At 54.1% G+C, this 15,623-nt stretch overlaps 1 protein-coding gene across 3 annotated transcripts in view; it reads left to right on the forward strand.

The window, feature by feature from the left end:
* Positions 1-7,431, forward strand: part of CTTN (cortactin) — a 38,903-nt gene extending 31,472 nt beyond the window's left edge. For all 3 annotated transcript variants that reach the window (XM_030811429.1, XM_030811430.1, XM_030811431.1), the window contains 4 exons: positions 1,737-1,826; positions 3,903-4,080; positions 4,449-4,520; positions 5,896-7,431. In XM_030811429.1, the coding sequence (XP_030667289.1) occupies positions 1,737-1,826; positions 3,903-4,080; positions 4,449-4,520; positions 5,896-6,032 (477 nt within the window). In that variant the 3' untranslated portion in view covers positions 6,033-7,431. The remainder of the gene's footprint in view (positions 1-1,736; positions 1,827-3,902; positions 4,081-4,448; positions 4,521-5,895) is intronic.
* Positions 7,432-15,623: the final 8,192 nt, after the last annotated feature.

Raw genomic sequence — 15,623 nt, forward strand, 5'->3', positions numbered from 1 at the left:
CCCCTGCAGGGCCACACAGGATGTGGTACTTTGGGTGTTTAACCTGTGGATGGCACCAGGTGATGTGGGAATTTACAACTGTCCTGTTGGGGTCAAGCAAGGCCATAGATGCTCGGAACTGTGCTAGGGCCTCAAGACCAGGGGTGGTTTTCTCTTCAACAAGACAAGACAGCACTACACTGTTCCTGTTAGTGAGGCCGCCTGCAGAGGGAGAGGGGGGAAGGGGTTTGGAGTGGACACCTGGGGTTCAGATCCTGCCTGGGCAGCTCCCTGGCCAGTGTGCCTGTGACTGCCACCTCACCCTCAGACTCAGCGTCTGGCACTGGAGCCCGCAGGCTGTCAGTGAGTTTCCCGTTGCTGCCGTAGTCACCACCACACACAGCACACAGCTAGTGTCTTACAGCTCTGGAGGTCAGAAGTCCTCAAAGATGTCAGCGGGGCTGTGTTCCTCCTGGTGGCCCCACGGCCCTGTCTTCCCATCTCCAGCCTCTGCTTTCGTTGTCACCGCCCCTCCTCTGTCCCTCATACTCCTGCCTCCCTCCTCTCAGGACCTTGTGATTACATTGGGTCCACCCAGACAGTCCAGAGTTCTCCCCATCACAGAACCCTTAGTTTCATCACACACACAGTCCCTCCCCATGGGGTCTGGGGACTGCGATGTCAGCAGCTTTGAGGGGCTATTATGCTATCCCAGTTCATCCTTTGGCCCCTAAAGCTTCATGTCCATCCCATGTGCAAACATACTCAGCCCATGTTAAGGTCTCCAAAGTCTCAACCCATTGCAGCATCAACTCAGACTCCCAAATCTGTGCCTAAACCATCTAATTGTGTGTGGACGAGAATGAGCTGTGGCCCAGTCCCGGCACTGTCACGTCACTGGCTGTGTGATCTCAGCCTCAGAGCACACCTGCCTCTCGAATCCTGCCTGGGTGCTGGTGGGATCTGAGGCTTGGTGCTCCAGCTCACCTGCCTCTCGGATCCTGCCTGGGTGCTGGTGGGATCTGAGGCTTGGTGCTCCAGCTCACCTGCCTCTCGGATCCTGCCTGGGTGCTGGTGGGATCTGAGGCTTGGTGCTCCAGCTCACCTGCCTCTCGGATCCTGCCTGGGTGCTGGTGGGATCTGAGGCTTGGTGCTCCAGCTCACCTGCCTCCGATCCTGCCTTGTGGGTCTGAGCTTGGTGCTCCAGCTCACCTGCCTCTCGGATCCTGCCTGGGTGCTGGTGGGATCTGAGGCTTGGTGCTCCAGCTCACCTGCCTCTCGGATCCTGCCTGGGTGCTGGTGGGATCTGAGGCTTGGTGCTCCAGCTCACCTGCCTCTCGGATCCTGCCTGGGTGCTGGTGGGATCTGAGGCTTGGTGCTCCAGCTCACCTGCCTCTCGGATCCTGCCTGGGTGCTGGTGGGATCTGAGGCTTGGTGCTCCAGCTCACCTGCCTCTCGGATCCTGCCTGGGTGCTGGTGGGATCTGAGGCTTGGTGCTCCAGCTCACCCGCCTCTGGGATCCTGCCTGGGTGCTGGTGGGATCTGAGACTTGGTGCTCCAGCTCACCTGCCTCTCGGATCCTGCCTGGGTGCTGGTGGGATCTGAGGCTTGGTGCTCCAGCTCAGCCTTGGTGTGGGTGTTTTCCGCTCCTTCCCCCAGAGCGTGCCTAGAGCTTGCGCGCCATCTTCTGAAATGGCAGGTGTGACAGCGCAGAGTGTCATGGCAGCATTCTGATTGCTGTTTGTTTTCAATCACAGGAGCAAGCCAGAGCCAAAACGCAAACGCCCCCTGTGTCGCCCGCACCTCAGCCAACCGAGGAGAGGCTGCCCTCTAGCCCCGTCTATGAGGTTGGTGTCTTTGGTGTTTGAATGAGCATGACTTACTGCCAGAGCCCAGGTCCTCTTTGTGGAGCGGAGGAAGCTCTTGCAGGCAGGCAGTGCGGCGTGGGTGCAGAGGGCATCGCTGCGTTCCACGCCCGGAGAGGGGTGGGCCAGGAGCACCTCGGGGGTGGGTGACATGCCTCGGTGCTGTCGGGGGATAGCTGTGCAGGCCCACGTGCCATCCTCTCACCCGTCTGCAGCCTGTTATAGTCTGGCCACTGTCACTGCAGTCCCTGCTGGGGTCACCTGCTGTCAGATAATCAGATGGGGGTGTCTTCACCCCACTTGCTCTCTGCTGTGCGGGACGCCGCCACACTCCCTAATGGCAATGCCGCCCTCCCTCATCACTGAGACCCCGCCTCCTGTGCAGTCTGCCTTCTGTGCCTGCCCCGTTCAGCTCTCCAGCCTTGCAGCCCCTCATGAGTGTGGCTGCAGACGTGCTGTCCGGCCCCTCTCTGTGCTGCTGACCCCCTCTCATGGGTCCCCCAGTGTTCCATCCCCATCCCTGAGTTACAGAGCAACCTGCCGATGCCGCGCCTGTCGCTGACTGTGGGTCTCCTGCTCCCCACCAGCACCTCTGCACTAACCACACCCTCCACCTGTAACCACCTCTCCTGGCCCCAGCCCTTGCCACTTCTCCCTCCTGTGGCCATCATCCTGGTCTATGCATTCCTCTCCTCGCCCAGGAGCCAGTGCGTTACAGGGGGGCACACTCCAGACCATGGTAGTTCAGGAGTCCAGAGAGAGCCCTGGAGACAGGCAGGGTCTGGGGCCTGAGCCTCGCTGGCTGTGGCCTCGTCACCACCCAACTGTCCCTCCTTGGCTATGCTGCTGCCGCTGCTGCCTGCTGCCTTTACCCTGCCGGGCCCTGGGGGTATGTGGTAAGTGAGGCCTTGCTTGCAGCTCATCAGGAACCGGCCTCCCCCTCTAGTCCCTCCCCTTGGCATCCAGCGCAGTCTGCCTCAAGGAAGCTCCGACCCTGCCCCTCCCATGCAGTTCAGCCCTTGTGTGGTTCCCGGTGCCTGTGCTGAGGGTGGAGTCGCTCTCCCTGCCCGGTTACTCTCCCCGGCTAGCAGCTGTCCACCACCGGCTCTTCCCAGATCTTCCCAGATCTCCTGGGTGCGCAGTTCTGAGCTGTCGGCATTGCTTTCTCTCAGTCACTGCCGGTGACATCAGGTGGACCCTGGTCAGAAACATTGATGAAAGCCACTGTGGGTGATAAGCAGTTGAGAGTTTTTGCTGGGGCTCCGAATCGGCAGTGGTTATAGATGAAGAGGTGGAGGTGCTCCACTGCGCACCTTGCAGTGGCTGTAGATGAAGAGGTGGAGGTGCTCCACTGCGCACCTTGCAGTGGTTGTAGATGAAGAGGTGGAGGTGCTCCACTGTGCACCTTGCAGTGGTTGTAGATGAAGAGGTGGAGGTGTTCCACTGCGCACCTTGCAGTGGTTGTAGATGAAGAGGTGGAGGTGTTCCACTGCGCACCTTGCAGTGGTTATAGATGAAGAGGTGGAGGTGTTCCACTGCGCACCTTTGCAGCTGAATGGGATTCTTTGGCGATGCCCTGTCTGCAGGCTTGGCTGCTCTGGAGCCATGTGGTGAAGCTGCTGTCAGGCAGGGCCAGGGTCGAGCAGCACAGGGCAGGAGGGTGGCCGCTCGGCCCAAGGGTGCCTTGTGTGGCCTTGGAGATCAAGGCTTAAAAAAAGAAATCAGCCAAATTAACCCAACAAAGACAGGCTCTACCCCCAGGCAACAGTGTGGGCAGGGGCGTGTCTCCTAACCTGCCATGTGGGCGTGGTTATTGCAGGACTGCAGTGTCGGTGGTGAGGACCGGGTCATCATCAGGAAGGAAATGGCACGTGGGCACTCGCCACCATGGTGAACACACCGGCAGGCCTGGCCTTCCTATACCGCGTCTGTTTTCTCAGTCCTGGCTGGGACTGAGAATTAGATGGCCCGTGGGTTTCTGCTGGCTGTGGCAATATAGCTACTGCTCTCTAGAAGCCAGCATGGGCCCCGTGCCATGTGCGTGTGACCCTTCCCCAGGATGCGGCTTCCTTCAAGGCAGAGCTGAGCTACAGAGGCCCTGTGAGCGGGACGGAGCCGGAGTCCGTGTACAGCGTGGAGGCCGCTGACTACCGAGAGGCCGGCAGCCAGCAGGGCCTGGCCTATGGCACAGAGGCTGTCTACGAAAGCGCAGAGGCCCCGGGCCACTATCCCACAGGTACTGGGGCCCCGCGCTGCAGCACCCTGCCCAGGGCGGGGAGCTCCCGGGACATCCTGCTCGACCTGTGGCGTCGTTGCGGGGAGTGTGGGTTTCCCACTGACCCGCCTTTGCTTGCTTGCTACAGGATCTTCTTGTCCCTGGAGGGAAGTGCTCTAGACACATTTGGGGCATCAGCTCCTGTGCTGGGTCCCAGGAAGATCCTCGTTGTGCTGGGGATTGGTGGGCAGGGGCAGAGGAAGGGAGGGCTTCAGATGCCCTCCTGTGTCCTTGGGACAGAATCTTAGGAAGTGTCGTCTAAAACTTGAGAAGGCTGGGAACCTGTGTGGGACTTTGTATTGCTCAGCTCTGTCATGGCTTTCTTTTAGAGGACAGCACCTACGATGAGTACGAGAACGATCTGGGGATCACAGCCGTCGCCCTGTACGACTACCAGGCTGGTGAGCGGCCTGCAAAAGCGCTCGGAGGGGAGACCCGGGCAGCTGCGCCTGCCTCTGCTTGTTTCCTGAGAATTCACTTCTCCAGCATTGTTAGTTTTAGAAATAATTTATGTTGAGATAATTTCAGAGATATAGAAGAGTTGCAGGTATAGTGCCAAGAACTCCCATGTTCCCTACCCGGATTCCATCTCTGCACACACACTCACACACCCCCTGTTATCTTTAGTATTCTCTGAACCCTTGGAGAGCTGCAGGGGTGCTGCCACCCCCAAAGACTCCAGCGTGTTTCCCAAGATCAAAGATGCTGTCCCACAGGGACACCCCACCCTCCAGGTGAGGGGGCCACACAGATGCCTTGATGTTCGAGACCCCAATCCTGCCTGTCCTGCCCCGGCCGCCAGCTCTCGTGTGGCGTGCGCATTCCCCTGAGTTCCCTCTGCAGCCTCGGCAGTTTAAGAGCAGCCTCAGCTCCTGAGCTGGCCTCAGCCGCCCACCCCGTGTTCCCTCAGGGCCAGGCTGAGCTGTGCTCTGGTGGTGGTGAGGTCGTGGAGACCACGTGGTGGGGCTCTCTGCTGGGCCGCATGGCGTCCACTTGTCCCTCTGTCTCAGTCACCACCTGGTCCACAAAGTCACCACCACCCCTCTGCAGTTGACAAGCATCTTACAGGTGGCGTGGGATTCCCCTCAGAACCCCCGGCCGCTGCCTCTTGAGTGCTTTCTGTTTGCAACTTTCCGTCAGCGCGGAAGCTGGCGTTCTACCATAAGTGAGTGCTGGCCATCCCCGTTCAGTCCCTTTTGCACACGTGCATTTGTGTGCGTGTATCTGTGGCGTCTCGGCACCTGTGCGTGGATTCTCATCACCGTGGCCTTCGCCCTCCATTCCCATTTTAGCCGTCACCTCAGGCTTCTCTCTAGGTGTCCCCTGGCTGTCCCTCCACTGCGGCCTCCACAGCCTCATGACCTTGGACACAGCCCATCTCCCCACCCCCTCCACAGACACGTCTGCCAGGGAGAGAGGGGAAGGGAGGGAGAGAGGGGAAGGGAGGGAGAGAGGGGAAGGGAGGGAGAGAGGGGAAGGGAGGGAGGGCGGGGCTGGAGTTATGTGGTGGAAACCTGCTCCTGAGGAAGGGGTCTGGGTGGGGTTGGTGCTTTGTGTGAAGGGCTCTGCGTCTTTGTAGTCTCTCGGCTCATGTTCACAAATCCTGGCCCTGGTGGCGTGGGAGAGGCAGCAGGAGCCTCCGCAGTGGCCGGCATCTCTGCAAGGGGGCATCTCTGAGCAGGCTGCCTGGGAGCTCACTCTGGGTTACACTGTTTTTTTCTGGCAGACCAGGAAATGCTTGCACTTCAGCATCTTTCTCTGTGTTCTCTTCCCCAGCGGGCGATGATGAGATCTCATTTGACCCCGACGACATCATCACCAACATCGAGATGATTGACGACGGCTGGTGGCGTGGGGTGTGCAAGGGCCGGTATGGGCTCTTCCCAGCCAACTATGTGGAGCTGCGGCAGTAGGGCCCCCGCCCCCCGGGAGCTGCGCCCCAGATCCTCACACTACAGATCAGGCCTTCTTTGGTTCTTGGGTTTTGGGTTTCTTTGTTTTTTTTTTTTTTTGAAGGTGGGGAGGGGAATATACACATTGCTTTTATATTTAATACTTTTGCTGATGCTTTTGAAAATGTTTATGCCACAGAATTTGCTAATATATTGTAATCACATTCCTTAGGAGGACTTTGGTAATTGGTTTTATGCATTGATGGTTTTTTTTTTTTTTTTTTTTTGCCAAATTGACTGTCACACGCAGCAGCTTCAGGGAGCTCACATTCTCGTGTGTGTGTTGCCCATGTGCCCATCAAGTGCAGTCGGGACCTCCCAGGACAAGCACGAGGCCTCAGGTCGGCTCTGGGGCGGGTAGGCAGGAAGGACTGTCCCAGACGAGGGGCTTCCTCTAGAGTCTCACTGTTTGGGAGAAGAGGGATGGGCCTGATAGAAGTTAACCCGGAGCCAAGTCACCCAGAGCACAGGAGCTGCCATGTCAGATGGGAAATCTGCCTGTGTCATACCGTGACAGCCCGCAGGATCAGGTGACTTCTAGCAGAGACCCTGGTTTTTTTCCTGTGCCCACTCCAGCTTATCCTTGTCTCTACCCATCTCCTGATGCCCAGGTTGCCGGGGGGGCTGCTGGGAGCCTCTCCTGCCCCCGCCGGGCAGTGTCACCGTGTCCTTGAAATCCTCCCCTGCCCCGCGGGTCTCTGGATTGGGACGCACAGTGCAGTTGAGTGCGTCGGGCTTGGCTTTTCACAAAGGCTGATGTCTTGACTGTCTCCCATAAGGGTCCCTGGGCCACCGAGCAGCCTGGGGCAGTGTGTGTGCCATGTCACAGCATGGCCTCTTGGCCTTGGGAAGGAAGGCAGTGCCTGTTCTGCTGTGAGCCACCAGGAACCCTCCTCCCATCAGCGGGGGTGTAGTATTTTTGCCAAAATACCATGTTTAATTACAGTAGTTTGATCAGTTGAAGGCTAGAAGTGTGAAGTGCAGATAAGTGTGTGTTCCTCCCCAAGGTCCCCCCACAGCTCCGGGACACGGCCGTCCTGGCATTTGTGGCCACTCACTTTGTAGGAAACTCATCTCCTTCCTGAGGAGCCGGGAGGCTGGACCAGTCCCGTCGTGCAGTCAGATGGGCGCTGTGTCTTTCCAGAAGCTCACGTGGAAATGTCTCGGGACTTGGGTCCCAGAGCACCCGTGAAGCGCGTGTTTTTGCTCCTGGGGTGCATTTCTCATCATCCTTGCTTTACCACAATGAGCAGTGAGGTCGGGTTTTATATGCAACCTATTGTATCTGAATTCCTGTAGCACACCTCATAGGTATGATTTTTTTAAATTAAAGAATTCAGAATAAACTTTTTTTGATCCACTTGCGTGATTTGCTTTGGTCTGTGGTCACTCTGTTCTGCAGTGGAAGCTGCGTCGATACTCTTGGCGTCCTGCGCCCCGGACCTGGGCTAGCGGAGGCTCTCCCGCCGACCTGTGCGTCTCGCACGTTCTGTTCTGGCTTTAGACAGAAGCGCACATTCCCTTTTCAGTGTTCCTTCAAAGGTGCTGCTTATGAACTGAAATGTGTTTACTCTCGCAGATCATTCAGTTTTTTGCACAAAGGTTCCAAGCAAAATAAAACACTCTTGTGCTGAAAAGTCATTTCTGAATTACCGTTCTCAAATCCTGAGGGAGATTTTGCTCCCAGTCTCGTCTTGCTCAGGGGCACCGGAAGTTAAAGGCTAAGGGGAACAGTGGCACTGAGGGAGCAGGTGTGCCCTTGGGAGCCGGGGGTGCTGGGGAGCTGGGTTCCGGCTCACACTTCCTGCCCATCAGGTGCTCCCAGGGAGCTTTCGGCTGTGCGACATGTCTGCTACCCCTTCCAGCCTGGGTGGTGACGGAGCACTGCCTCCTCTCTTGGGCTGTCCCACACCTGCCTCTGGCTTAGTAAACAGCACCTGTGCCAGCTCTGCCCACAGGAGCCTAACGTGAGAGTGCCCCTGCCCTCCTCCCATGACCGGGCTGCCGTGGGTTCTGCATCACAGTGTCGGAGCCCTAACGGCGAGCCCAGTCCCACACAGGGCCTGTCTGCCGGGTGAGATTGCAGCTACCTGCAGGGAGCTGGGTCCTGAAGAAATGAGGCACGAAGGCTTGTGAACCAGGGGAAAGTCCCAGCAGGGCTAGGGAGGCGGAGTCAGGGGGCTGGAGGACAGGGTGTGACAAAGGGAGGGGCTGTGTAGAAAGGGCCCCCGCTGGCCGACTGTCTGTCCAGTCTAGCTCTGCCATGCCACCTGCGGATGAGCATGGCAGGGGCTCAACAGGAGCGGGACACATCTTGAGCGGGTCTGTGTTTCTGTTCTACTGGTGGCCAAACGTGGCCTGGCAGCTTGTGCGCCTGGAGCCAACCACCTGAATCTTAGCTGCTTTCCTTTTAGATGTGGTTGGGGTTTTTTGTTCATGTTTTTTGAGAAAAGGTCTTGCTCTGTCACCCAGGCTGGAGTGCAGTGGCGCGATCTCCGCTCCTGCAACCTGTGCACCCAGGGCTCAAGCAATTCTCCCACCTCAGCCTCCCAAGTAGCTGGGACTACAGGTGCACGCCACTACACCTAGCTACTTTTTGTATTTTTATTAGGGATGTGGTTTCACCATGTTGCCCAGGCTGGTCTAGAACTTCTGACCTCAAGTGATCTACCTGCCTTGGCCCCCCAAAGTGCTGGGATTACAGGCATGAGCCACCGCGCCCGGCCTAGATGTGGTTGTTTTAATGTCAGCTCACCGTACCTTCTGTCTCAAAGTTGGATTCACTCCCCAGGTCCCCTCTGGCCTGAAGAACAGCGTAGGGGCATGCTTGCCCGGGAGCAGCTTGCTTCAGCCTGCTGGAGGAGGGAGGGAAGGACACAGACGTGCTTTTCTCTCTTCATGCCCAGACATGGAAAATGATTTTGTGGCACATGGGGAGCCATCGGCACATAGGCACCTCCAAGAACCACTGAAGCCACTGCTGGCCACTCAGATGTGGGCACAGCGTGGAGAGTGCTTTGTCCGGGTGAAAATGCTCACTTTGCTCCTGGAAGATACGCTGGCGAATGCTTCTTCAACCCAAGATGTTCAGAGAGTGGCTGACACACACTCCGCACATACTGCATGCTGGGCCTTGGGGGGGAAATGTTGAATAAGAGAGATAGCTCAGCACTGGGGAAGCTGACACAGTAACAGTGATTCCACCACTGTGTTTATTTGTATTTTTTTAGTCAATTTATTCTTTTTGAGACAGAGTCTTGCTCTGTCGCCCAGGCTGGAGTGCAATGGCACAATCTCGGCTCACTGCAACCTCCACCTCCCAGGTTCAAGCAGTTCTGCCTCAGCCTCCCGAGTAGCTGGGACTACAGGTGTGCACCACTTTGCCCAGCTAATTTTTGTATTTTTAGTAAAGAGACAGTTTCGCCATGTTGGCCAGGCTGGTCTCAAACTCCTGACCTCAGGTGATCAGCCTGCCTCAGCCTTACAAAGTGCTGGGATTACAGGCGTGAAGCCACCGTGCCCGGCCCCCACCACTGTGTTTAATTCTAACCAAGGAGAAGAGGAAGTTCTGAAAGGAGAACAAAGAGATCTGAGAACATGGCTCGGGACTGGCCAGGGGCCTCCTCTCAGAGGAAAGCTCTCCCTGTTGCGTCCCTCCACGCCGGGGCCTGCATGGAGTGGGCACGGTTTTTGATACCTGCCTTGCTGACCTTCAGCTCCGATTTCTTCATCTGAAAGTGAGGATAAAAGAATTAACCCCTCTTTCTAGTCAGATGCCTACTAGATTCATTTACCTGCTTGAATTTGAGATGTATTGCCGGGATACACCTCCACAGTCTGATGGAACACACTGAAGATATCTTAACAACAAAAGGTAACAATACATTTTAATAATTTTTACTTATTTTGCCTGAAACATTAGGATTCTCCCCTTTTCTCATCTCAGTCCCATGTTTTTTGGTTTTGGGGTTTTATTGAGACAGAGTCTCGCTCTGTGGCCCAGGCTGGATTGCAGTGGCACAATCTGAGGTCACTGAAGCCTCCGCCTCCCAAGTTCAAGCAATTCTCCTGCCTCAGCCTCCCGAGTAGCTGGGATTACAGGCGCCTGCCACCATGCCCAGCTAATTTTTATATTCTTAGTTAAGACGGGGTTTCACCATGTTGGCCAGGCTGGTCTCAAACTCCTGGCCTCAAGTGATCTACCTGCCTCAGCCTTCCAAAGTGCTGGGATTACAGGCGTGAGCCACCGTGCCTGGCTCCTCATTCCTGTGTTTTGAATTCTGTTGTTTCTTTTCTCCCATTTTCCCTCTGGTTATTTCTTCTGATCTGTCTGACCTCCCATGGAAAGACGAGCTCTGCTTGTGATGGTGATTGTGAAAATGCACACCGACAGCAACATAGTCAAAGAATTCTATGTTGTGTAATAAGGTGCTTTTTTTTTTCTACCTACTGTCATTGTTATAATAGTGCTTCTTCGATTAAAAACCATTTGAGACAGCTCTGTTGTCATTTGTGAGCTGTCAGATTTCTCACTAACATACGCCATCTCTCGATTTAATGTTTGTCAATATGTTCTGTGAATTACACCTCCTGCTATTACCCAGGAATAGAGCCGTCCCTCGGTATATGCAGGGGATTGGGCCCAGGACCTCCCTCCTGTACCCAAATCTGCACATACTCAAATCCCCCAGTGCCCTGCAGAACCCATGTCTTTGAAAAGTTGGCCTTGTGTGTGCAGGTTTGCATTCTGTGAATACTATATTTTTTGTTCTTTTCAAGACAGGGTCTCTGTCACTCAGGCTGGAGTGCAGTGGAGTGGCACCATCATAGCTCACAGCAGCTTCCACCTCCCTCACTCAAGCAGTTTCCTACCTCAGCCTTCTGAGTAGCTGGGACCATAGGTGCACACCCACCTGCCTGGGTAATTTTTTTTTTTTTTTTTTGTAGGTCTTTGTTGAAACAGCATCTCACTATGTTACCTAGGCTGGTCTTGAACTCCTGGCCTCAAGCCATCCTCCTGTCCCAGCCTCCGAAAGTGCTGGGATTACAAGCGTAAGCCACTATGCCCAGCCTGAATACTGTATTTTTTATGTGTTTGGTTGAAAAAAATATGTGTATAAGTGGACACTCACAGTTCACACCCTTGTTCAAAGGTCAGTTGTGTTCTCCTGAGTAGGGTGTGTGAATGAGATGCACGTGAGTCCCTGCAGGCCCGATCTCCCTCTGGTGGGCAGAATCCTGGCCTCCCAAAGATGTCTAGATCCTAATCCCTGGAACCTGTGACGATGTTACCCCGCATGGCCAAGGAGAATTAGGTAGAGATGGAATTAAGGTTTCTAATCAGCTGGCCTTCAAATAGGGAGATTATCTTTTCAGCACACCGCACTGGGAAAGTGATATTCACATGCAAAAGAGTGATGTTGGTCCCTTACCTTTCACCAGACAGAAAAATTAACTGAAAATAGATTAAAGACCTAAACACGAGACCTAAACCTATAAAACTCTTAGAAGTAAACGGGGAAAGCTTCATGACATTGAAGCTTTCATGACATTCATGATTTGGCAATGATTTCTTAGATACGGAACCAAAAGCACAGACAAGAAAAGGAAAAATAGCTAAGTTGGGCCGAGCATGGTGACTCACGCCTGTAATCCCAGCACTTTGGGAAGCCGAGGCGAGCAGATCACTTGAGGTCAGGCGTTTGAGACCAGCCTGGCCAACATGGCGAAACCTGTCTCTACTAAAAATACAAAAATTAGACAGGCATGGTGGCACGTGCCTGTAATCTCAGCTACTTGGGAGCCGAGATCACACCACTGCACTCCAGCCTGGGTGACAGAGCAGGACTCCATCTCAAAAAAAAAAAAAAAAAAAAAAAAAAATAGGTAAGTTGATTGTCATTTGAAAAACTGCATTGAAGGACCTAACAATGAAAAGGGAACCTAGAGAATGGGAAGAAATATTTGCAAGTCATACGTCTGATAAGGGGATAATGTCCAGAATATGCAAGGAACTACGGCTAAACAACAAACCCAAAGCATTTAAAAATGGACAAAGGATTTGAATAGATGTCTCAAAGAAGATACACAGATGGAAAATGAGAAGGAGAAAGGATTCCCAGCATCACCTATCATTAGGGAAACGCAAATCAAAACCACATGGAGGCCGGGCGCAGCAGCTCACGCCTGTAATCCCAGCACTTTGGGAGGCCGAGGCGGGCGGATCACAAGTTCAGGAGATCGAGACCATCCTGGTGAACATGGTGAAACCACGTGTCTACTAAAAATACAAAAAAATTAGCTGAGCATGGTGGCGGGTACCTGTAGTCCCAGCTACTTGGGAGGCTGAGGCAGAAGAATGGTGTGAACCCCGGAGGCGGACCTTGCAGTGAGCCGAGATGGTGCCACTGCACTCCAGCCTGGGCAACAGAGCGAGACGCCATCTCATAACAAACAAACAAACAAACAAAAACCACATGGAGGCTGGGCACGGCAGCTCACACCTGTAATCACAGCTATTTGGGAGGCTGAGGCAGAAGGATCAGTGGAGCCCGGAAGTTTGAAACCAGCCTGGGCAACACAGGGAGACCTTGTTTCTACAAAAAATTAAAAATTAGCTGAGTGTGGTGGGACCCGCCTGAAGTCCCAGCTACTCAGGAGGCTGAGGCAGGAGGATTGCTTGAGCCCAGGAGGTCAAGGCTGCCATGAGCTATGATTGCATCACCCCACTCCACCCTGGGGGACAGAGCCAAGACATTGCAGTAACATCTCACGCCCATGAGGGTGACTACCATCAAGAAAACGGTCACAAGAGTTGGTGAGGATGTGGGGAAATTGAGCCCTTCATGCACCGTTGGTGAGAAGGTAAAATGTGGCAGATGCTGTGAACAGTATAGCAAATCCTGAAAAAAAAAAAAAAAAAAAAGTACCATATGATCCAGCAATACCTCTTCTGGGTATATACCCCAAATAGTTGAAAACAAGGTCTCGAAGAAATATTTCTACACCCATATTCATAGGAGCAGCATTATTCTCTGGCCAAAAGGTGGAAGCAACTCACTGTCCATCTGTGGGAGAGTGGGTAAATAAAATGTAAATATAGACGGTGGAATATTATTCAGCCTTTGAAAGGAAGGACAGTCCTAGCTATTCAGGAGGCAGAGGTGGGAGGATCCCTTGAGCCCAGGAGTTCAAGGTTACAGTGAGCTGTATAGTCCTGCCACTGCACTCCAGCCTGGGCAACAGAGTGAGACCCTGTCTCTTAAAAAAAAAAAAAAAAAAAGAAAGAAAGAAATCCTGACATGCTACAACACAGATGAACCTGAAGATGTTATGCTAAGTGAAAGAAGCCAGTCACAAAAAGACGAACGAATGCAGTATGACCCCCTCGTGAGGTCCCTGGAGCAGCAAAATTCACAGACACAGAGAATGGTGACTGCCAGGGCCTGGGGGGTGGGGGGGTAGTGGAGCTAATGTTTAATAGGCACAGAGTTTCCATTTGGGAATATGCCTTAGTCTCTTTGTGTTGCTATAAAGGAACACCTGAGAATACCTGAGGCTGGGTAATTTCTTTTTTCTTTTCTTTTCTTTTTTTTTTTTTTGAGACTCAGTTTCGCTCTTGTTGCCCAGGCTGGAGTGCCATGGTGCAATCTCAGCTCACTGCAACCTCCGTCTCCTGGGTTCAAGCGATTCTCCTGCCTCAGCCTCCCGAGTAGCTGGGATTACAGGCACCTGCTGCCACTCCCAGCTAATTTTTTTGTATTTTTAGTAGAGAAGGGGTTTCACTATGTTGGCCAGGCTGGTCTGGAACTCCTGACCTCAGGTGATCCACCCGTCTTGGCCTCCCAAAGTGCTGGGATTACAGGCGTGAGTCACCGTGCCCGGCCGAGGCTGGGTAATTTCTAAAGGAAAGAGATTTGGCTCAGGGTTCTGCAGACTGTACAGGGAGCATGATGCCCGTGTCCGCTCCTAGGGAGGCCTCAGCTGCTTCCACTCGTGGGGGAGGGGAAGGGGAGCCCACGTGCTCAGATCACGTGGGGGAGAGGAAGCAAGTGGGGCAGGTGCAGGCTCTTGAACAACCAGCTCAGAAAAAACAACTCCCTCCCACCCCTGGGGAGGTTATTAATCTATTCATGAGGGATTCGCCCCCATGACCCAAGCACTTCCTTAGGCCTCACCTTCAATATATGGGATCAATTCCAACGTGAGGTTTGGAGGAGTCAGACAAATCCTCGCGAACTCTAGCGGAAGCTGCGGGCGTTGTGGAGCTGGACGGCGGCGATGGCAGCGCAACAGTGTGACTGTGCTGCAAGTCAACGAACTGTTCATGGAAAAATGGTTAAAATGGTGATTTTTATGCTTTGTATATTTTACCACTTTTTTTTTTTTTTTTTAAGGCAGATGTCTTTCAATCATCTGAGTGAGCCCAGTGCAATCTGAAGGGTCCCTACAGGTGGAAGAGGCAGGGGCCAGGATCCAAGGAGCCCCGCGGCCTCTGGAAGCCGGGCAAGGAAGGGGATACCCCGGGAGCCTCCAGCAGGAAGGAAGCCCCGCGGACGCCCTAACTTCAGCCCCGCAGAACTGGTCAGATTTCCAGCCTGCAGCTCTGTAAGGGGAGACGTTTGTGTTGTTTGAGGCCACCGAGCCTGGTCGTCTGTGCCGGCAGCTGCAGGAGCCCAGGCCACCGTCCCCACGAGGTCCATATGCTGTGACGTCTGCCTGGGCATTCTGCACAGGGTCTTTATTTTCTCTTCCCCTCCCCTGCAAGGTCAGTCCTGGGAGCCCAGAAGGTGCTTAATGAATGATCTGCAGCTGATTGAGCGAAGGAATGAGTGAGCCGAGCCAGTCAGCAGCATTAGCGTGATACGTGTTGCTTTTCAATTAAAGCTCTGTGCCTCTCGGTTGAGCAACTCTGAGAGCCGGGGTCCCCACCCTTCTGTCCCGCTCGTGGTGGGTCTTGTACCCGACAGCTTGCCAGAGCAGAGAGCCATGAATAGGGTTTGGTTTCAGGAAAGATGACCAGGAGATTCAGCCCAGGAGTCAGCCTGGGTTCAAATCCTGGCCCCATGCTTCCTGCCTTGTCACCCTGGGCATGTGATTCAGTTCTTGGTTCTTGTACATTTGGGTGGAAACTAACAACTGCCTGCCATGGGGAGAACCAGCTTGCCCGCCTTCTGTACCAGCTGGCACTGCTCATTAGCAGGTTAAAAAAAGCTTTGCCAATAGGCTGTGCATGGTGGCTCACACTTGTAACCCCAGCACTTTGGGAGGCCGAGGCGGGGGAGATCACGAGGTCAGGAGATCAAGACATCCTGGCCAACACTGTGAAACCCCATCTCTACTAAAAATACAAAAACAAAAAATTAGCCTGGTGTGGTGGTGGGCGCCTGTAGTCCCAGCTACGCGGGAGGCTGAGACGGGAGAATGGCGTGAACCTGGAAGGCGGAGCTTGTAGTGAATTGAGATTGCGCCACTGCACTCCAGCCTGGGCAACAGAGTGAGACTCCATCTCATAAATTAAAAAAAAAAAAAAGCCTTGCCAATAGGTTGAGG

Source organism: Nomascus leucogenys, chromosome 4 (genome assembly GCF_006542625.1).
Source record: "Nomascus leucogenys isolate Asia chromosome 4, Asia_NLE_v1, whole genome shotgun sequence".
NCBI lineage: Eukaryota > Metazoa > Chordata > Mammalia > Primates > Hylobatidae > Nomascus > Nomascus leucogenys.